This window comes from Prionailurus viverrinus, chromosome X (genome assembly GCF_022837055.1).
Source record: "Prionailurus viverrinus isolate Anna chromosome X, UM_Priviv_1.0, whole genome shotgun sequence".
Lineage (NCBI taxonomy): Eukaryota > Metazoa > Chordata > Mammalia > Carnivora > Felidae > Prionailurus > Prionailurus viverrinus.
Window position 1 is genome coordinate 36259077 of NC_062579.1, and position 22997 is coordinate 36282073.

At 38.2% G+C, this 22997-nt stretch overlaps 1 protein-coding gene across 6 annotated transcripts in view; it reads left to right on the forward strand.

Annotated features, from left to right (window-relative positions):
- KDM6A (lysine demethylase 6A) overlaps positions 1–22997 on the forward strand; it is a 207660-nt gene that overhangs the window by 95818 nt on the left and 88845 nt on the right. For all 6 annotated transcript variants that reach the window (XM_047845058.1, XM_047845055.1, XM_047845052.1 and 3 more), the window contains exons 5-6: positions 4495–4553; positions 13564–13684. In XM_047845058.1, the coding sequence (XP_047701014.1) occupies positions 4495–4553; positions 13564–13684 (180 nt within the window). The remainder of the gene's footprint in view (positions 1–4494; positions 4554–13563; positions 13685–22997) is intronic.

Sequence of the window (22997 nt, forward strand, 5' to 3'; positions counted from 1 at the left end):
GCATATCTGTAATAGACAAAAAGATTCATTTAGAAACATGTCTCAGAAAACCTAATTCTGTTTGGGCTTGGAAATGTGTCAGATAATACTTCTAGAAAGAAGAGGTGAGTGAAGTGTTAAAGGATGGATAGGAATTTCCCAGATTGAGAAGTGAGTTGAAGGAAAGACGGCACTTGGGTTTTCAGCAGCAGAAGCAAACATGTTTAAAATCACAGAAATGTGCAAGAGCGTATTTTATTCATAGATGTGCGTGTTATTTGTCCTGATGGAAGTGGAGGCTATGAGATTGGGAAAATTGAGCAAGGCTAAAAAAAAAATGAGGCCCCTTTGAGCCACCCTAGGTTGTAGCGACTCTTCAGAGGAATTTCAGGTAGAACAGTGTCATGTTTGAGTTTTTGAAAGCTCACTGGCAGTGGTAATGGAAGGTAATTGAAAGGGGTTACACGGAAGGGGAGGTTAGAATTTGGGAGAGGAGTTAAGAAACTATTGCAAGAGGCCAGGTAGACAAAGTTGGGGTCCTAGATTACTTGGAGAAAGGCAGTAAAAATGGAGAGGGGATTGATTCAGAGGCTTTTAGGTTGTAAAATGAGTTTTATAAGTAGAGTAAGTGGGGTTTATTGGTGGGAAGGAGGTAAAAGAAGAAAAATAGGACTACTTTTGTCTTGCTTAACTGGTGAGATTGTTACCACTGTCTGAAATTTTCCGTAGGGGGGTGGCGCCTGGGTGGCTCAGTCAGTTAAGGGTGCGACTTCAGCCCAGGTCATGATCTCACGGTTCGTGGGTTTGAACCCTGCATAGGGCTGTGTGCTGACAGCTCAGAGCCTGGAGCCTCCTTCGGATTCTGTGTCTCCCTCTCTCTCTGCCCCTCCCCAGCTCATGCTCTGTCTCTCTGTCTTTCTCAAAAATAAATAAAAACGTTAAAAAAAAAAAAATTGAAAATTTTCCGTACCGCTAGAACATCAGACTCTCCTGTTCAGTCCAAGATTTGTTGAGTTTCAGGTATTTGTAGCATATCCAACAGGTGGAGGTAACCAGAAGGCATTTGGAAATTCACTCCTGGGGCTTTGGAATGCCTTCTGCCTCCCTATCCCCTCTTTTGGTTCCTGGGTAGGATGAAGAGCAGATTTTTTTGTTCCCACTGTGCACCACTACCTATGTGGGATTAGTATCAGAGAAGAATAAGGTTAAGAAATTCGGTATTTTTCTAATAGTTTGGCGTGTTTTTATTTCTTAATGATATTCCTGTATAAAAATGATTATCTTCAAAGGTGACTCTTGGAGTATGGGATGCTTCGTGGTGCTACAATCAAATTGTTATTCTATCCAAAGATTACACATTTTTTTAAAAAGTTTATTTATTTTGAGAGAGAGGGAGAGAGAATCCCAAGCAGGATCCACACTGTCAGCGTAGAGCCCGATGTGGGCCTCGATCCCACGAACCATGAGGTCATGACCTGAGCCGATACCAAGAGTCAGACACTTAACGAACTGAGCCACCTAGGTGCCCCAGGAATTCATTTATGTAAGAGCATATGTAAGACCCCCAGGTCACTGTTTCTAAAGCTGTGTGGTTTAGAACCCCTGGCTGAGATAGCTTGTTTTTCCTTCTCCTTTCCCAGCCGTCCTTGAGATGCAGTACCCAACTACTACCTCTTTCCTAGTCCTTATTTTACTTCACTAGCTCTTAAATGGTTGTAGCTTGGAATATATTATTGTGCACTTAATTTCATAATCTGTTGTCATTAAGTTGTAAATTCATTGAGGATAGGGATTTTTATCTGTTCTCTACCATCTTTCCAGTGCTGATAACTCTGTTGTGACTCATAACAGATGCTCAATTAATGTTTGAATTATATTGTTTACTGTTATGGAAAAATGAGACTTAACTGTTTGCCAAGATATGTAAGTTCCTGGTTAATAGGAACCACGCCTCATACTATATGTCATCTAGGGATCTGAATTTAATAACTGAGCTTAAATACTGGGTGATTCAGTTTACTAAACCTTGGGGCATCCGCTGTGTACAAGGCACTGTGCTAGGTAGTAACGGGATACCCAGATGATTAACACTCCTGCCTCTGTGGCACTTTTGTCTGGTGAGATGGCATTTAGTCAGTACACAAATAACAACACAGTAGTTAAAAGAGTGAACTCCGGAGGCAGGCCTAGATTCAGTTCCTGTGTCCCCCACTAGTAGCTGGCTCTTTGAGCAAGTTTCTGATCCTTGTTTGTTGATTCTATAAATGAAGCCCTCCACCACCTCGTGGGGATAGAGCCTTTAAAAAGAAATGTTGTTGGCGTTTTGTGTTAAATTTAAGTTCTTACTATTACGTAGTCATACCGTAGGATAGAGACTTTGTGCTCTGAGGTCAGTTTTAGAGGTTGGAAATTCGGAGGTTGGAAAGATTACTTCTGGATTGAGGTGGGAGAAGCGGCAGAGCTTCCTGGTGAAGATGCCATTTAAGGTGGATCTTGAATAAGGATAGAATGTATAAGGTGGCAGCGATAGGGATAGGATTTCCTAGAGTGGGAAGGATAAGCCGTGAACAAAGTAAGGACGTTGGGAGAATGCAGGGTGTTTCTCGAAAGCAGAAATTCCCCTCAGTAAAGTCCTATTTCCACCACTCCCCACACCACCTTCTCTGGGTAATTACCAAAATTGGTGAAAGACGTCAATCTGTTTTTCAGCCCTGCTCCCTTCTCTGCCTTTTCCCTCACCTAAGAACACAGTTGTCTTTCAAGTCTAGACTTTCTGGGCGGAACACTTCATGACTGAATTAACTGCTCCTGCATTCTTGTTATCACTGTTCTCCCCGCTCCCCACCGCCTGCACGCACTTAGGTTGTATACTTCTTGAGAGCAGGGAAAGTTCTGTTTTAATCAGTTTGGCTTCTTCAGCCCTTGAGTATTGTCCCTGACACCTAGTAATCGCTCAGCTTATTTCAGGGGGTGGGGGATGGGGTGATAAATGAATGATCCTGATAAAAAACCAGTTCCAAACAAATTTGAAAAAATTTTTTAAAATACAAACTTTTGAAATAGAGGTTTTCTGAGACCTTTGCGAATGCCCACATCTGTGAATACTCCTGTAGCATGTAATTTTCTGGATTGGAAAGCTGGGGGTAATGAAGATTGAATGAAATCAAGTCTTCAATTTATTACATTTTAAGATTGTACTTAAGAAACATTTTTCAGTGTTTCCAGAAAGGTACTTGAAATTCAGAGGAAATGCACAATATAATCCTAGAACGAAGCTTAGTATTAAAAAAAAATAACTGCCTGCCAAAAAGTCACCTGGCTGCTTACAGTTTTCTTTATACTTTAAACGTCGCTGATTCTTGTTCTCTGACCAGTGACTGATAGTAGTTGTGGGATAAGTAAGTACTCTAGTCCCTCACACTTGGGCAAGATGACTCTGAGAAAGGGCAAGATGATTTAGGAATGTTCCATACTGTCTACTTGAGATCCCTAGTAGGATTCAGTCCCAGCTGTATAACCAGCCATACTGTACCCTTTATTGGCTTCTTTCCCTTCCCTGCCTCACTTCTCCACTCCCTTACTGGTATTTGCTAGGGTAACTTCCCAGGTAGACTACTTATCCTAAAACCTCTGTCTCAGGGTATGCTTCTGGAGAGGTGCAGCCCAAGACTGTGTGGCGAGAAGCATTTATTTTAAGAGTCTAAAATTTTCACGTTTGAGAATATAGGTTTGGAGAAATTTGTTCTCAAGGGTCAGCGTTGAAAGCTTTCCTTTTTTTTTGTTTTTTTGTTTTTTTGTTTTTAACAGGTAAGGTTTACTAAAACTGATTTACTTACTGATTGGTTAAAAAGAAAAAAAAAGAAAAACCATGTAATAAATACTCAAACATTTGTTCTTTTTGAGAAAAGGAGTAGCTAGGTAGTTCCTATTTTGGAGGCCAAAGATCAGAATGAGTCTGGTTAAGCATCGTTCCGTTTTGTACCGCAAAAGGAATCACTATATGTTTAGAGCCCCTAATGTGTCATTTTAGCATGTGATTTTTTTTTAACACTAAAATTTTGTTCTGGGTTTATGCATTTCCTATGAATTCTAACTACAACCTTCCTGGCAGCACTGAACATAAAATTAAATCTAGTTAAAGAAACAAAGAACCAGAGAAAGAATACAGATAAAAGCAAGAGAGCATAGGATTAGCATAGTCCAAGCATTTTCTTATTCCTGAATAATAGGTTTTTATTTTAGATGTGCCCATGGCATTCTGCTTCACATTTTTTTAATTTTAGGGCAGGTTTGATTAAAAACAAACCAGAGAATCTCTCCAAGTCGATTGGATTGTGTGCCATCTGCTGACTCATCACTGTTGTTTTGATGTTGTAGAAATATATCGTAAATATGTTGTAATGCAAGATCGTTTTATGACTTAAAACATCTTGGATGCTGTATTTTATATTAACATCATATGCATTAGACATATCAATGCTTTTCTTAAAAGTCTCTTTTTCCCTTTATTTACAGAATGCTGCCTTTTTATATGGTCTTGGTTTGGTCTACTTCCATTACAATGCATTTCAGTGGTAAGTTGACGTAAAACTAGTAACTCCAATTACTTCCAGTAAATGGCTTGTTTTGTTTAATATTGTGTGTGTATGTATAATAAATACAAAGTATTTTAGTGTCACTAAGCCTATAGTTTTCAGTAATCTCTTGAAATGATTAGATTGTTCCTTCAGAAATACTGACCCACTTTAGATTGTTAGAGTTGTATGTGTTCCTAAAAGAGTAGGGTATGAGATTCTGATTAAAGAAGGTTTAGACCGGAAAGCTTTTGGAATTTCTCCGTCACTCATGGATCGGTGGTCCCCAGGTAATTTGAACTGGAGAATGACTATGCTCTCAGATCTCGAGGTCTGTGGGTAAATGATCTTTGATGACCAGGATCCTTACCTTTTCAGACTTCTATACAGGATTAGCTGTGTGCATCCCTCTGCTCTCTCAAACACTCACGCACGTGCTAGTACTTTCCAGTTTGCAGTAACTAGGCACCAGGTTACAGGCTCTCGATTCTCTCATTTATACGATAGGAATAATGTTACTACTTTCAGAGTCAGAGATTAAATATGGTAGTAGTACATAAGATTTTATAAACTGTAAAGTGTATGGCCCTGTTGTTATGGCCTTTGCCCCATTGTTATTTTTCTTGTTTACCAGACAAAATAATAGTGTTCTCCAATGGAAATAACATAGACTTTGAGTTGGAAGACTGGTATTCTGGTCTCAGCGTTTCCTTGTGTGTGTGTGTGTGTGTGTGTGTGTGTGTGTGTGAGTGAGAGAGAGAGAGAGAGAGAGAGAGAGAGAGAGAGAGAGATTTTTAAGTGCATCGTAGTCACTTACCTTTTCTATTTTATAGAGTTTTGATCAGATTAGATACGTACATTTTGTAAACCATAAAGCCCTATCTAGACATTTTTTATTTGAAGCATATTCAACTTTGTCAGAGTCCCTTTTGTTCTCCATAATTTTAACCTGAGTGAATGCTGTGAGAGTCCAAAAGAAGGTTTTGGCCAAAGTTTATAACCCTGTCATCTACCTGTTGGGCACCCTGGGTATTTATTACAGAGCTTTTACATATGGATTGGCAGTGATTCAATATGGTTTCCCTAAAGATGAAACTGTAGACTTGGATGACTTTTTCTATATGCTTTTTCTTCCCTCTTTGCTTTTGGTTCTGTTGGGTTTTGATCATCTGTGGAAACACTGCATTGTTAGAGAACACCTGTGTGTGTATAGAGTATTATAATCATTTAGATCACTCAGTTCGTTTGTACAGTCTACAAAACTTTAATTGATCTTCATGAAGAAGCTCTGTAATTTTTTTTTCTCTTAAGTTATCCATTACTATAGGTCAATCCTAAACTTAAGCCTCTTCGCCTCATGTCCAGTGCATCATATTTAAAACCAAGGATAGATGAGGACTGTTTTAAGATACTCTTAGTTTCTTGAAGATTCTATTCATAAAATACACAGTTCTGAACTTTTAGAACTAGAAGTGGTCTTAGAGATAACTTCATTCCTTTAATTTTGTAGATGATGAAACCAAGGTGTGTGTGTGTGTGTGTGTGTGTGTGTGTGTGTGTGTGTAAAACTCAGTTTTATGTAACTGTTTAATTAGTGGCAGAAGCAAGGTTATGCCCAGATTCCCCAATCTGTTGTTGTTGTTGTTTTCTGTTATACTCTGTCCCCAAGTTTGAAGATTACAGGTAGTTATTCTTTTTAATCCGTTTTTGCAGTTGTTCTCCTGGGCACATTGGTACATTCTTTCTTTATGGCCAGCCACAAGTAATTTAGCTTAAACCTGAGGCAAGGAACTCTACAGTTTAGGAATGGACATGTATATGACACAGCAGCCATTTTTTGCCTGCCTGTGATAACTTGTAAGCTCCCTGTAGATTGAAGATACAGACGTAAAATCGGCAATGAAGTGAAACCATCATCCGTTCAAAATTGGATTGAATAAGGATGTGACCACGTCAGCTTAGGAGACTTATAGCTGTGGAACATTAATATTACATGCTTCCTTATCTCCATATGATTTCTGTATCCTTCAGTTGACCTAAGAGATGAAACTGAATGATAGAAGGACAATGCAATGTCTGAATTAACAAGTGCCCTCTGCTTTCTCGGCCCTGTCCTGGTCACCACCATTTTCTTATTATGTTTTCAGTTTTAACTTTAGCTGCTTCCTAAAATGATGTATTTCACACTCTGTCTGAATCCATCCTAGCTGTGTGTTTTCTCTTTTGCTGGTCAGATGTTGTTCACAGACTCTGTGCCCCAAGTTTTGTTTTTAGCTTATCTTGCTATTTCTTGAACAGCTGCAGAATTAGCATGGAGTAGCTTGGTGCGTTTCAGAGTACAGCCTTAAGTGATAGGAACTTCTTTAGGTTAAACCTGTGTGTTTTATTTGGTTCTATTTGTAAGTAGCTGTTAGTAGCTGGGATCAGGCATTTTTTTTTTTCTTGTTTCTGCAATTATTTACATGAAATTCTGGGATTTCCTAAAAAAATGTTTCTAGAGAAGAGTGTGTTATACCCCTTTTTGTATTGTGAGCTCTAAGGGTCTTCCTGGGATATCTCAGAATGTTGTATCTTTACTACATTTGTAATTTAAATAAAATTTGACATTTGGTAATGGTTTCTGTCAGTGACTGATTATTAGATTAAGTATTTGGTGATAATGTGTGCGACTAACACGTGTGTTGGGGTTGGTGATGGTGACTTAATATTATTGAGAACAGTTTTTATTAAGTATAGCTTGATCTGTTAATTTGTTTGCCTTGTTTCTTGCCATATTCTGCCCATTTCTTCTTTTGGAGTTGATTTGATTGGTTAGCTTCTAGATCATTTGTTCTTTGGTCAGTTTTTCCACCTTTCAGTTGCATTCTCTTCTTAGAGGAAGCCATGTCAGAAAGTAGTAGAGCAACTGTAAAATCCTCACTGAACTTAGCATCATTAGTCAGTTTTACTGTTGATCCTACTCTGTACTGTGGGACCAAACTTAAAAGAGATGTCCAGAGGGGAAAGATACAGAAGCACAATGTAAAATACATACATCAGAGACCTAGAACCAGTCTTTATAAAGCTGATCCTTTATAGGCGCATGAACGCGTGCCCATGCCTTCACTTGTTCTTGCTCATGAGGATGCTACATTGCTAGGGGTACCTTGAACTGTGTTTCTTCTTGCCTTATAGTGAGAAACCTATATCCTTGAGTGAGAGGAATTAAAATACATACAGTAATAAATTATTACAACTTGTAGCCGTACTTGTAAGTATATCCCCCTGAAAATTCTTATCAGTCCTCTCTTTGTAGCAACCTTTTGTATTCCCGTTGATCAGTATCAGAAGGTTCTTATGGTGGCAGATCTAAAAGATACATAATTCTCTGCTAGAGGCATAGGATTTTGGAAACGAAGCTCCCCAATCTAACTAACTGGCCTGGTAAGGAAACGTGATCATTGTTGACTTTAAAAAGGGTTAGGGGAATGAGGCAGAGGGGAGTTTACAAAAACAGAAATATTAACACGTTACAAGTAATGGTTTTTTTTAGCGGTAATTCCTCAAGCACTTTACCAATCACAATTGTTCTTAAAAGTGTAGGACTCTGTGCTCCATTGTGGTGACCACTTCAGGTGCAAATAAACCTAATGTTGTTTTGATACTACCATTGATCCTGAGGTTTGTCTAGCATGGAGTCGGGCAAAAGCTTAATATTTAAGGTATATTTTTTAGCTATCATAATGCAAAGTAATGCTCTTAGATCTAAAGCTTAATTTAAGTGTATAGTTCCATTAAAATGGAACAGTTCATGTTAACATGTGTTGTTTATCATATACATTTCTGTTTTGACAAAACTAGCATTTAACTAAGGCAGTTCTGGTAAAGTTATGCTTACCAGTGACACGTAGATTGCTAGAGAGAATTTGGAAGGGCTTGGGCTAATTAAGCTCCAGAGAAATTAAGGATAGAAACATAAATCTTTGCAATAGGGGAAGGGAAAAACTCTACCACTGTCTGGGGTAACGAAATGAAGACTGGCTAGAAAGAGCAGAAAAAGCCATGAAGTGTTAAAACATTAGCAAATGGCTATGTGAAGAACTCTTGTATGATATTTCCTTTTTTTTTTTTAAGTTTATTTTGAGACAGAGATGGTGTGTGTGTGTGTGTGTGTGTGTGTTTGAGAGAGAGAGAGAGAGAGAGAGAGAGAGAGAGAGAGAGAGGGAGAGAGGGAGGGAGGGAGGGAGGGTGGGAGGGAGAGGTCAGGGGCAGAAAGAGAGAATCCCAAGGTGAGATCATGACCTGAGCTGAAATCAAGAGTCTTCAAGAGTCCAGTGCTTAACTGACTGAGCCACCCAGGTGCCCCTCTTGTGTGATATTTCTGACTTAGCCTCACATTTAAAGTCCTCTCTGGTTCAACCGCAAATGATCCTTCTAGCCTACTGTTCCCCTAAATATATTCTTTGTGTCCGTCACACTGTATGGACATTTCCCTGAAAATGTATTAAGCATTTTTCTTTACCTATGTAACTTTGTGCCATGTACTGCGTTTGGTCTGCTTTCTCCTACCATCTCCACCTTTAAATATGCTGCCTTGTTTGTCTCTTTGATTACTTCATCAAATCTATTTGTCTCATTTAAAAGGAGCCCCTAAATTTCCTAATACGGATGTGTGGAAGTAGATAACTGTTGTGTGTATACATGTTATTACTGATTTAGAGCTAGAATATTCTCCCCTTTATTAGTATGAAATTTTGTGGGATTAGACCACTTATCCCTTCAGATATCCCTGAGGGAAATCTCTGGACTCAGCTTTATTAGCCTTAGAAAAGTTAAATGTTCTATTATGTCTCTTTCTAAATGTACTGAAACTGTGCTAGGAACATTTAGTTAATATCATTATTTTTACTATAGTTTGGTAAAATCCTTAGGAAGTCTTTTCTTTTTAATGACTTTCTAGAAACAACAAAAAAGTGCATATTGCTGTGCATAATTATCATGGGCATTTTTTCCTCAAAAATGTAAAAAATGTAGTGTTTTACATTGCCAAAATTATTTCTAGAGAATATGTTTTAATATTTGAAAACCGTAAACCTTTCCAGGCATTGTATCAAGAAATTATTTTGTAGTTTTGGGTAGCCATTTCTCATGTTCTAAAATTCTCTGCCAATCAGAATACTGAGGTCAACAGAATATTTATGTCTTGGTATTTTTAGTCTAGCTTGTGGTGCAGAGGTCATGTTCTGGCTACCCGTAGTTTGGTGAGATAAGAATGTGGTAAAATGACCAAAATTAGAATGTAGTCTAAGTGGTACCTGTTTTCTCCACACACTCCCCTGCTACACACACACACACACACACACACACACACACACACACACACACTACCTTTTTCCTTTTTTCCGCCTAAGGTGGGGGAAAACTGAGGAAGCATATAGGAAAGAAAAATAGGTAAAAGTTTAGAAAAGGAAATGAAAATGAACCTAGATATTTTTGATTAGATGAGGGAAGCTCAATAAATAGACTGGAGCATTGCCGTCCCTGCCCCCACCAGAAACCCAGTCAGCCAACTATAAAAGTGATGACATTAGTACACATGTATTAAAATTAATCGTTTTCTGTGTTATTTAGAGAATTAAAAATAAAAGAAGCACCTGGGTGGCTCAGTTGGTTGAGCGTCCAACTTCAGCTCAGATCATGATGTTGCGGTTTGTGAGTTCGAGCCCCGCATCAGGCTCGCTGCTGTCAGCCTGTCAGCACAGAGCCCGCTTCAGATCCTCTGTCCCCCTCTTGCTGCCCCTACCCCGCTTGTACTCTCCCCAAAATAAATAAATATTAAAAAAAAAATAAAAGGGGAACGTAAACCTCAAGGAACTTGAGATAGCACACCACTAGGTAGAGAATAAAATGATTTGATTATAGAGTGGACCTAACTGCTGGTTAACCCTAAGCAAAAAAACCGCTGGTGTTGAGTTTGGGTGGTCGGTCTTTTAGGTAATAGTGGATTTAGGGTAAAGCAGAAGAATGAAAATATTTCAGATTAGGAGACCATTCTGAGGAGAAGCAGCAAAGTCAAGAGGGCTGGTATTTGCAAAAAGAAATTCCTAAAATAAGCCAGGTCACAGCTGAGGAAGAACAATATTGGGTCATAACTGGGAATAGAGTTGAATAGGTAGTAGTACGTGTTGCTCATAGACCTTAAATGCTACATGGAGATTTGACCTAGAGTATCATGGTTAGTAGTCCGTTACAGGAGCCACATGTTTGAGGAAACATAGGAAAGCCAGAGCAGAGCAAGAGTAGTCCTATTGCAGTCATCTAGTAACGAGATATTGAACATTCAGTCTGCAAGATACTGAATTTGAGGAAAACTTTGAAACAACGATGGGAAGAACTTGATGATTTGATATGTGTTGGCCATACCATCTCATGGGCACTTAAAAAAACTTTTATTTTAATCTTTATTTATTTTTGAGAGAGAGAGAGAGCACGAGTGAGCAGGGGAGGAACAGAGAGAGGGGGACACAGAATCCGAAGCAGGATCCAGGCTCTGAGCTGTCAGCACAGAGCCCAACACGGGGCTCGAATTCACAAACTGTGAGATCATGACCTGAGCAGAAGTTGGATGCTTAACTGACTGAGCCACCCACGTGCCCCTCATGGGCACTTTTAACAGTCCTTAAAGAATAAACATAGGGGAGCCCAGGCTAGTATGTTGGAACATGCGTTTTTGCTTATAGGTTAATTTTTTTTTAAATTTCCAGTGTGTTAACATACATAGAAAACTTGTTAAAAATAAACCTATGTTTTTTTGTACTTGTGTGACATTGTGAACCAATCATATAAGGTGTCCGTACGAAAGGCACCTGTGGAGTAAAACACATCTACAAATTTAGGGGTTCAGAAGAAAGGCTGGAGATGGAAACTAAGACAGAGTAGGAAATAATTTCTCCCGAGGGCTTGTTTCTGATGCTCTGTGCTCTCCTTACTGCATTTTCTCACACGCCCTTCCTTAGACCATTTTTCTTTCCTAACTTCTTTTTTTCTCCTTTGTTTCTTCTTTTCTTTGCTGTCTTCCACTTCCATTCTTCTTCGTTCATGTCTTTGACTCAGGCCTGCCTGGGTTTTATTATTGGCACGTGTGGACATTGCTTCGTTCTGACCTATTCCACAAGAGTTTTCTGACCCGTGTCGTAAGTTAAGGTTAATTAGCATTTTATGAAGCATCACCCTCAATTTTGGTTATTACAGAATATATCATACTTCAGAATGTATAAACGTAAGTATACATCTTAACATGTGATTTGTACAATGAACGTTCATAACCATCATTTGGGTCAAGAAATAAAAAATTGCTGTTAGCCCAGAAGCTTCTCCATACCCCTGCATTACCCTTTCCCACTTGTATCGTGTTTTAATTGGCCTCCTTTATAGCTGCAATTGTTTTTTTCCTAACCTTTTGTATGCTGCCTCCCCTCCCCCAACAATTGCCTATTTTATTATAAGGTGGTAGCACTAGTCATGACCAGGAGAATCATAGAGGCTGAACCGTACCTCCTCCTATTAGAAAGGTTTGAGTCAAGTACAAAGAAAACCTCTTAACACGCAGAGAAGTATCTTGAAGTCTGAGAAATAGCTGCCTTTGAATGAGAATGGTAATTTACACCAATTCTTTTCTGTCAGGTTTTTAACTCCAGTCTTGTACCTGTACACATCAGATGACACATACACACCCACTCATTTAAAAAGCCATTTAACACATAGATGCCAACCTCCTCTTCAGGAAGAAAGTATTTTGTCAGGTATAAAAGTATCTGATGCTGCACCTGTTGCCCCCACCCCTCAACGATGAACATTACCTTTTAGAACCCTTAATTTTATAATAAACATGGACATAACCAAACACAGTTGTTTTTTGGGGGAAATAGATAATGCATGAATCACGATAAAATTCCTTTAAAGACATAGGAAGTATTGTGCTCTGTTTTGAGTTATGGTATTTTAATATAAAAGATGGACTTTTCCTTTGGAATCATCTATGATTCTAAATAGCTACCTTTCTAGGATAAGTAGAGGCAGAGAATAGTTGATAAGCTTTATAAAGAATATATTAGCTGGTACTTGGGATAAGTCTTAAATAATGTAGAGAGATTTAAAATGATGACCAACATATGTTACCGCTGTATTACAATTTTCAAAATTCAAAGTAGACATTTATATTATGATTTTAATTTATTTTTTAGTAGGTAGTACATTTACATGATCACTGAATACATTTTTATATGCCTTAATGTGAAGAGTGTTCCTTATGCTTGTATTTTATTTGCTCCACTGGTAATCAAGGCCTTTTATAAAAGATAAATTGTGAATCTGGGGCAAAAATAGACTGATAGACAAATGGAAAGTGATATATGATAGAAAACCCAGAAACAGCCCCACGTGAATGTGGACATTTATTTGATTTAGGACAAAGTGGCCCTGCAGAGCTGTGGTAAGGATGGTCTTTTCTACAAATGATGCCAGGGCTATTGGATCTGTATGGAAAAAATGAAATCTGACCTCACACTGTATAAAAAATAAGGTACATATGGATTGTAAATCTAAATGTAGAAGACAGAGTTTTCAATGAAGACTTATTCTTACAGAGTAGACTAGAGACAGGATTACCTTTTCCTTTCTTAAAAATAAAACTATCCTATCTGCCCCACCTCTCTTTCCCCTAGGAAATTCCAGAAACAATGAAATCGGTTATTTAAACTGAGAATTTTATTAAGCCATAAGATATTATGTGGATAATTGAGAATACATTCATCTGATCTTCCTGTTCCCTTTTATATTAGATGATTTACATTCAATTGTATAAAAAACCCTGGTGCCAGTTTCTACTCTTTTTTTTTTTAAACAACACATTCACGTAAAACACATTTTCTTTAAAACCATATTGCATAAAGCAGAAGTTTTACTGTGCTACCAAGCAAAAATTCATGCAAGTTCCAAAAAGTTAAGATATCTTATGTCTGTATTCTTTCAGGGCAATTAAAGCATTTCAGGAGGTGCTTTATGTTGATCCCAGCTTTTGTCGAGCCAAGGAAATTCATTTACGACTTGGGCTTATGTTCAAAGTGAATACAGACTATGAGTCTAGTTTAAAGGTAGGTTATTGGATTTTTTCCAAGATAAAATGTTTCATTTTATGCATTTGGGGGGGGGGTTGGGGAGTGGGTTGTTGTTAAATATTAGAGGATTGAGAAATGTTGGAATGTATATTGGCATTGATACTTCAAAGGAAAATTTGAAAATTTAGGTGAAGGAATTGTTTTACTAGCTATGAACTGGAAGATACTCAAGGCTGGGTTTCAGGGTACAAAGTAGTTATGATCCTAAGACATAGGTAACTGATTATACCATTAGACTTTTTTTTTTTTTTTTTTAAGTTTTAATTGAAGTCCGTCATCAGGAAAGGGTGAAGGTTTCAATCTCAATTTGGACATCTAAATCAGTCCAGTGTAAGTGATTGGTCACCATAGAGGTCAGAAGGAGCTACTAAATGTTGGTGTGTCTGTGACCCCATTCTGACTATTTATTTGCATGGGTCTCACTAGAAATCTGTTGACCTCTACCAACAGGACACATCTCATAATCTAAATGATTAAAAAAAACTATTCTCTGCAAGTCATTTGAATTGCTGATTTGTGAAAATAAACATCTTTAGGAAAAGATAATACGTTGTTGGTTAAATATTTTACGTACTATCGAAATTTGATATTTCTCAAATTTGTTACTGAGTTTCTTGTGCTGTCTATGCTATCACTTTAGGTCTTACCGGGCTTTTCATAAAAATAGTGCTTTCCTGTGCAATGAAAGCCTTGCTCTTTGAAGGATTAGAAGTTCTAGGAATAAAGTTTAAGTTCTTGTGAATTTATGACTATAATGGCTGCCGTGTTCTAAATATCTCCATTGCAGATTATTTTGGTCCTCAGGGGAGGTGAGAGGGAGATAAAGAATGATAAAGAGGCTTTACAGTGGGTTGTAATTTGAATTCACTAATAAGGTACTACTTGAAGGTATTTTAAAAACTGTGTTTCCTTGTTCCAGAGTTGTAAAGTAGACAGTTAGGCAAATACTGTTTCTGTCTTTCATGAGTTTTATGAAGAACAATGCTGATGATACGAAAGAATGATACACAATCAGAAACACTTAAACAAGTTGATTGTGAAGTATTTTGATTATTACACAATTTGTCAAAGGTAAGTGCAGTGAGATGAATTGATGTCAGGATAAAATTAGGTAGTGTGGAGAATAAAGGATGCCTGCAAATTACCCGTTTTCCTCAAACGTGGAGCAGCACTTCTCAGAGTTGACCCTTGAACAACGTGGCGGTTATGGGCGCCAACCCTCGTCGCCCCGCCCCAGTTGAAAACCTGCATTTAACAATTCCTCAACAGTGTAACTACTGATGGTCTACTGTTGATTGGAAGCTTCACCGTTAAGCTAAAAGATTAAATCTAAAGAGTTGCTTAACATGTATTTTATATGTTGTATGTATCGTATACTATATTCTTACAATAAAGAAAACTAGACAAGAGAAAATGTTATTAAGGAAATCATAAGGAAGAAAAAATACATTTATACTACTGTAATGTGTTGAAAAAGATCCGTATATAAGTGGACCCATGCAATTCAAACCTGTGTTGTTCAAGAGTCAATTGTGTACTATGGGTTATGAGTGGATTTGAAATGGAAAATAAGTTCACATAGGCTACCTTGCATATTTTAACTACCTCTTGGACATCCACAGTATATAGGAGCTAACAAAGACTCTCACAATGTCTTAAAATACAAAATAATCTTATTTGGTCATTTTATAATCTTGTCACAATATGACTATTATGTGTGGCAGAAGTGTTTTTGATAGCAGTTTGGTAAATGTGGCTATAAAGTTTACCATATTATAGAATTTGGCTATCTCTGAACATCAATACAGTGGCATTTTACATAATTCTGTGGTTGCAGAACTCTGTTTTCCACGAAGGTGGCAATATTTAAAATCCTCTTTAATCAAGGGAAACAACAAGTGTTACTGCTAAGTCAGGTTCAACAGAGACCTTCCTGTGTACAACTTCTGTTTGTTCAGGCATAGTTCAAGGCTAACAAACCTTCAGGTCATAGCAATATTAGCAAAATTGTTTTACCTCAGTAAGTACAGTTTTCTTGTTAAAATACTTGATCTCATTCTGATGTTTATTTCATTTGTGTGAGCATAGAAAAAATAAGTTTTAGGAACCCTTGCTATTTCTCTTCTCAACGTTTATTTATTTTTGGGACAGAGAGAGACAGAGCATGAACGGGGGAGGGGCAGAGAGAGAGGGAGACGCAGAATCAGAAACAGGCTCCAGGCTCCGAGCCATCAGCCCAGAGCCCGACGCGGGGCTCGAACTCACGGACCGCGAGATCGTGACCTGGCTGAAGTCGGACGCTTAACCGACTGCGCCACCCAGGCGCCCCAGCTATTTCTCTTCTCTATAATGAGAAGGTTGCCTTTGATTTTGATCTCATTTTGACATTAGCTTTTTTTAAGGCTTCTCTCTCCAGTACTCCCTGTCTGTTTTCAGGAGAATTTTAGGAATCATCATTTTTGGTCGAGGAGGAGGTGTTTGAGTATAGTATTCTAAGTGCTTAACATTTAGTGCAAATGAAGGTAGAAATCCGAAGGTCTTTCTCCCCTTAGGTGGCTAGCTAGTATTTTAGTTTCATATGGGTAGATGTGGAATGTCTGATGACTTAACCACTACATGAAGCTGTTTCCTAGAAGCACACTTTATTGGTATAGATGCTTTGGGCTGCAAGCTTAGGAACTCCCAAATGAAGCTGGTTAAAATAACATTAAAAAAAAAAAAAAGTAGCTTGTATAATGTGAAGTACAACTTTCAGGAATGGTTAATTCATCTGATGCAAGTTTTCATCAAGGATTCATTTTTTTCTCTGTTCTGTGTTGGCTTGTTCTTAAGGATGCTTGCCAGGTATAATCAAAGTGAAATGTAGAATACCCTAAAACCTCTACCACAAAACTATTCGAAGTAATAAATGCATTCAGTAAAGTTGCAGGATATAATCAAAGTGGGATGATTCATTTTTCACGTCTCCTATAGAAAGGTATTGTAGAACAGCGGAATAGGTGCTTAGTACAGTGCTGGCATATGATAAGTGCTTAGCAGATATCTGATCATCATGTCATAAATAAGAAAGATCATGACTTCGTGTTGATCCCTTCAAAAATACTTCACTTTGCAAAATGTCACAGGCGAGAAATGGGCCCCATGGCCATTCTCAATTGATTTTCTTTTTTTTTTTTTAAATCAAAGATGTGGTTGCTCTGTAGACCAGTTATGTCCAGTTTTTGAGCAGGGCTCAGTCCCCTCAACACACTGTTACTGGCATGAGGGTTGGGTAAAAAAAGAGGATTTTGGTGTGGGGCAGTGTGGACAGTCGGTCCATTACAGGTCAGGTCTTCTGCACCTCATTTTCTTTCTCCCTTATACCTGAAGAGGGATATAGAGTATACAGGTTTTCGATGATAAAATGCAGTTTATTTTCATAATAGATTTCTTATTTTCACCTACACATGAAGTAGATTCCAGGGCCTCCTGTTTTATTTGTATCTCTGGTAATAACTTTGTTACCAAAATGTATCTCTGCAACAGATTCATTCTGGTTTGGTACTATATAAACAGCTCTCATAGCAAGCAAATTTGGTTTTAAAATTTGGCCCTGCCTTATGACTAATTGTGTGATCTTGGGCAAGATGCCTTACTCTTCTGATCCTCTCTCTCTGCATCTCTAGTACTAGAGTAACTGTCTCCATTCTACAAGATTATTGTAAAGATTTATATGTATGTGAAAGTATCTGCCATTTTTTTTTTCAGCCCTCTCTTTTCAGTTCTCAGTTTGTCTACTATGTATCTAAAACTCCTCCATTTGAGACCAGCTGAGATACTGTTTGTGAAACCCATTTTCCCATCCTAGAATTTAATACTTTTGTCACTCTGCCCATCCTCAGAAATATGAAGTTAATGCCCAGCTTACTTTTCGGTCATATGGTGTTACTTTTAAGTTGGCCAGTAGAGAGGTCATGTGTGTTTGTTGTGTTTCTTCCCTGTTTCAGATGATAACCCCGTAGGTGGATTTGGTTGCCTCTTTACGCCATATAATTATATGTTTTATTTCATTACTTTTTAATGGCGTTAATGATAATTGCTTATATTCGTTACATATTTCAGGCAATGTATGATCATTATTTCAATAAAAGTACACTAATTTTGACAAATAATTTCACATAATGCCTCCAATTTTCACATCCTGGCAGACTGTTAATTATTTCCTTCATGTGAAGGAAGGAAATGCAAAATAAGATGTAATAACACCCATATTCTTCAGTCCGTTAATGCCAGAGTATCTTTCATTTAATGAAGATTGTGTAGAAATTCTTCTTAATATTTACATGTTCTTAATATTTACAAATATCTTATTTACATGTCCCTAAATATATCAACATTGGAACTTTTTTGGATTTTAAAGTTAAAGACTATGGCTTTTTTTTTTTTTTTTTTGTAATGTTTATTTATTTCTGAGACAGAGAGAGACAGAGCATGAGCAGGGGAGGGGCAGAGGGAGAGGGAGACACAGAATCCGAAGCAGGCTCCAGGCCCTGAGCTGTCAGCACAGAGCCCGACGCGGGGCTCGAACGCACAAACTGTGAGATCATGACCTGAGCCAAAGTCGGCCGCTGAGCCGACTGAATCGCCCAGGTGCCCCAAGACTGTGGCGTTTTTTAATGAGAACCTGTGGGTAATTGGCTAGATACCAGTATGAGTTCCCTTATAATTTGGTATTTAAGGATGGTAAGTACTGACTTACCATTGTGTCACAGAGACACAATTCAAAGGAAATGGATTGAACTCAAATGAGATGTGCACGTTAGTTTGGCATTTTACCAAGTGCTTAGTGTTTCTTGAATAGATAAATGGAAGAGGCTATGAAATGATAAATACCTCTCGTAGGAAGGCCTGGAAAAATGGAGGGCAGGGGGAGAGGTTGGCTTTATTTATCACCTTTTAACAAAAATTTTTTTTTCTCTACAAACTGACAGTGCATTTGTATTCTCTAAACGTTCCCATTCACCGTTCATTCGGCTTGTCTCCCGTGTGCTATTATTATATGTGACATGAAACCACTGAGTGAAATAGCACTTTCACTTTCTTTTTCCCTTACTCTTCTTCAGGAACTACTTCATTTCCAGGTGTCTGATTTGATCTTATACCCTTTATTGACTCAGGACTTTTATTGTCATATTTTTTATGCCATGGCAGAAGGAATAAGTAAAGGCACAAGGATATGTATTTCCTTTTAGAAACCACTTTTGTAATCTGTGACAATGCCTCCTATCTTTGATAATTTTATTTTTATTATTTTTAATAGTATTGTACCAGTGTTAATTTCTTTTGAAATTTTTTTAATGTTTATTGTATTTTTGAGAGAGAGAGAGAGAGACACACAGAGCATGAGTGGAGGAGGGGTAGAGACAGGGAGACACAGAATTTGAAGCAGGCTCCAGGCTCTGAGCTGTCAGCACAGAGCCCTATGGGGGGCTTGAACTCACAAACTGCAAGATCGTGACCTGAGCCACTTAAGTCAGACGCTTAACCGACTGAGCCACCCAGGCGCCCCTATTTTATTTTTTTAAATAAAAATTAAAAAAAAATTTTTTTTTTAAATTTATTTATTTTAAGAGAGAGAGAGAGAGAGAGGGAGAGCACAAGCAGGGAGAAGCAGAGAGAGGGAGAGAGAGAATCCCAAGCATGCTCTGCACGGTCAGTGCAGAGCCCTATGTGGGGGCTCAAACTCATGACCTGAGCTGAAATCAAGAGTCAGTCGCTTAACCGACTGAGCCACTCAGGCATCCTTACAATTTATTTTTTAATGTAGAATACATAAATTCATTTAATTAAGATACCGTGAACTCTATTTTAAAAATACTTGCTTAGAATTTGAATACTAGCTGTTAAAGTAATTTTAACCATGCCTTAAGTTTCTAAAATGTCGGTAATATTTCCTTGTTGAAGGTTTAGCAGCATAGTTTTATTAATTCAGTTGCTAATACTTCTCTGTGGCTACCCCTGCCCTATTTAATAATGAATACTTCATGACGCTCAATAGCTTGACTCTTCTAGTTGGCATTTTGAAAATTTGAGTTCTTTAAAAATAGCTTTATTTAGATATAATTGACATATAACACTACTGTGTAAGTTTAAGGTGTACACCACCTTTTTTTGGGTACATTTATATATATTGTAATGTCATTACCATTGTAGCATTAGCTAGCACCTCTACCTCATCACATATTATCATTTTGAGTGTGCATGCGTGTATGGTGAGAGCAATTAAGATCTAGTCTCTTAGCAGCTTTTAAGTTTGTAATACAGTATTTATTGACTGTAATCTCTGTGCTGTGCATTAGCTCTCTGGGACTTAGTTATCTACTAGTTGCAAGTTTGTGCCTTTAAAAAAATTTTTTTTTTCAACGTTTATTTATTTTTGGGACAGAGGGAGACAGAGCATGAATGGGCGAGGGGCAGAGAGAGAGGGAGACACAGAATCGGAAACAGGCTCCAGGCTCTGAGCCATCAGCCCAGAGCCCGACACGGGGCTCGAACTCCCAGACCGCGAGATCGTGACCTGGCTGAAGTCGGACGCTTAACCGACTGCGCCACCCAGGCGCCCCAAGTTTGTGCCTTTAAACAACATCTCCCTAGTTCTCACATTGGCAGTAGAACTCGGCTTCACCTGAATGTAATATCGCTGTTCTTTTGGCAAAGGATGGTCGTTACTGTTTATTTTGTCCCCTGTCCGTTTTTACTTACTTGTGGGCAAAAATCATTGCCCGGCTTTTTCCTCTTTCCTCTACTCTTCAACTTGTACTTTACCTTTTAATCTTTCCTAGATAGTATTCTCTGATCTGAGGTGATCTCCTAATTGGTTTATCTAGCCGCTTCATACTGCTTTCTCCACTCTGCCAGCCTAGTTTTGTTTTTCCAACTTGATACTCATTTCTGCCATGAGTTCTGTTACATACCTTTAAGCGTAAAGTAATATAAACAGCAGAAGTACTTCAGTTCCTCCAAAATACATGTTTGAAAAGGACATGACTGCTCATAGATCTGCAGTAACCATTGTCTCTGATATGGATGGGTTAGAGTGGGGCCAGGTTTCCCATTTCAGTTTTCTCTCCTCAAATATATTTTACCTGCAAGAAATCCTTTCCAACCAAAGAGCATCTTTTTTGGTGTTTACCCATAACAGCTAGCTTTATGAAGCATTCAGTGTATCTGATGGCACATTAAAAAAAAAAAAAAAATCATCATTTTATCCCCTTTGTAAAATATATATTGTGTGCTCCTTGTATTTGTTATTGGTGTAAATATGTCTTATTTTGATAAGAATACAAATGTAGACTACTTGATTTAAAGAACTTGGAAAAGAAGTCATCCTGTACCTGATCATTTGTGTACACAGATTAGACACATACTAGAATCAGTGTTTTAAAATTTCTGGTCAGTTGTATACCTGTACTTTGGTAAAATACAATAGAAATGAGCTGGGAGACAAGTAGGACACTGTGACAGGAAAAAAGGTGTGGGATAAAGGGGTTCTCCGTGGATGCATGGATGGAAGATCATACATTTTGTAGATCTTAAGGAGTTAATAAACTAGTTCATTTGTTAACTGATTCAGTGTTGGAATAGATTTCTCATTTATTGGCTTAATTCACTTTTTTGTAGGCGGTAAAGTAAGCAGCAGGTTTTGGGATTGGGAGGTGAAAAGGCTTTGAATGGAGATGAGTCCTGTGGGAGTTTATCGAGTTGGAGGTACCTGAGGGACATCAAGTATTGGTATAGACAGATAGAAGTCTAGAGCCAGAAAACAGGGCTGTGAAAAGAAGCAATAAGACTTGGAACATCTTCAGTATTACAGTGTCTTTTGTCTGACTTTTTTGTTAAGGATACTTTGGGAGGAGACCAGATGGGAAACTTCCTTTTTGAGTAAAGATTGCCAGGATGTGTTAGCTGTTAGTTACTGGTGTGCAGTAGAGTTTCTCCTCAAAACAGTTAGGAATAATCTTGTATTACAGAGAATCAGAAGAACTTGAGTTTGAGGGCTGTGAAAGAACCTCAGTCCGATCAGCTTAGCCAGCAGAGGGACTTGACTCCTAACCCTGCCAAAACTTGCCAGTTTCAGTTCTGCATCTGCTTCTCAGAGACCAAATCCCTAAAGTGCCATCGTGTCTCAGGACCTTTTCCTAGTCTCATCCACTTATCATAGACTGTTAGGTTTAGGAATGAATTTGTTGGCTTTAATTTGTTCTTTTAGAATTGTGGCAGTCTGTAACAATGAAAAAAGTGACTTGCAAGAGTACGTGACGTACCTTCCCTTTTCTCATTTAAAATCGTCCGCAAAACCCTCTTTCATAAGGGCTGTGTAAAAATAAGTGGTTTCCTCAGCTTGAAGTACCTCTCTTCTTTTTTCCCTCATCTACATCTTTTGGATTCCATTATGGAATTGTCTTTTAAACTTCTTCTGTTTTCTGTTTTACGTGTGTTTATGTTTTTAGAGGGTGTGTGCGGGGGACAGGGGGCAGAGAGACAGACAGAGAATCCCAAGCAGGCTCCACTCTGTCAGCTCGGAGCCCAACACAGGGCTCCATCCCCTGAACTGTGAGATCTTGACTTGAGCCAAAACCAAGAGTCGGACGCTTAACCGATTGAACCACCCAGGCGCCCCTGTCTTTTAATCTTCTGTGAGAACATGAATGTCAGTGAGCCACGTATTCAGTTTTGTAGATGTGTAGCCATAGCAGAGTGCCTGGCGTTGCCATCATTTTATTCCGAAAAGGCCATGCCTGTGCTAATTGAATATAGTCAACAGTATCAACTACCTTGCCTACTTGGTCTGAAGTAAAGTTTTCGGGGGCAAGTACACAATTTAAAAACTTGAAAATAGTGGCATTTAACCCCAATTGTGCATTGGAAAAACTTACAGAAGCTTTTTTTCTGGTCTACAGGCTGTCAGCCCCAACCCACTGAGTCAGAACATCCGAGATTGGATCTGGAATCCAAACATTGCTCCAAATTTTAATAACTTATACATACATAAATAATTTCTTAATTACAAAAACAAGTTATATCACTGCTTGTCTTCAGGATTGGGACTATAGTTGAAGGGTTCTGTAATTGGAAAGATTTATGACATAGGACAGACTCTACAGCTAGAAGGAAAACAATTTAAAGAGAAATAAAGTCTTGAAACTTGAGTTTTCCATGTTAATTACATGAATATAGATTCTCTTCCTCCAGATAGAAATCAAGTTCCTTAGTCTATATAAAGCAAAATGCTGTGAAGTTATTTTGAAAT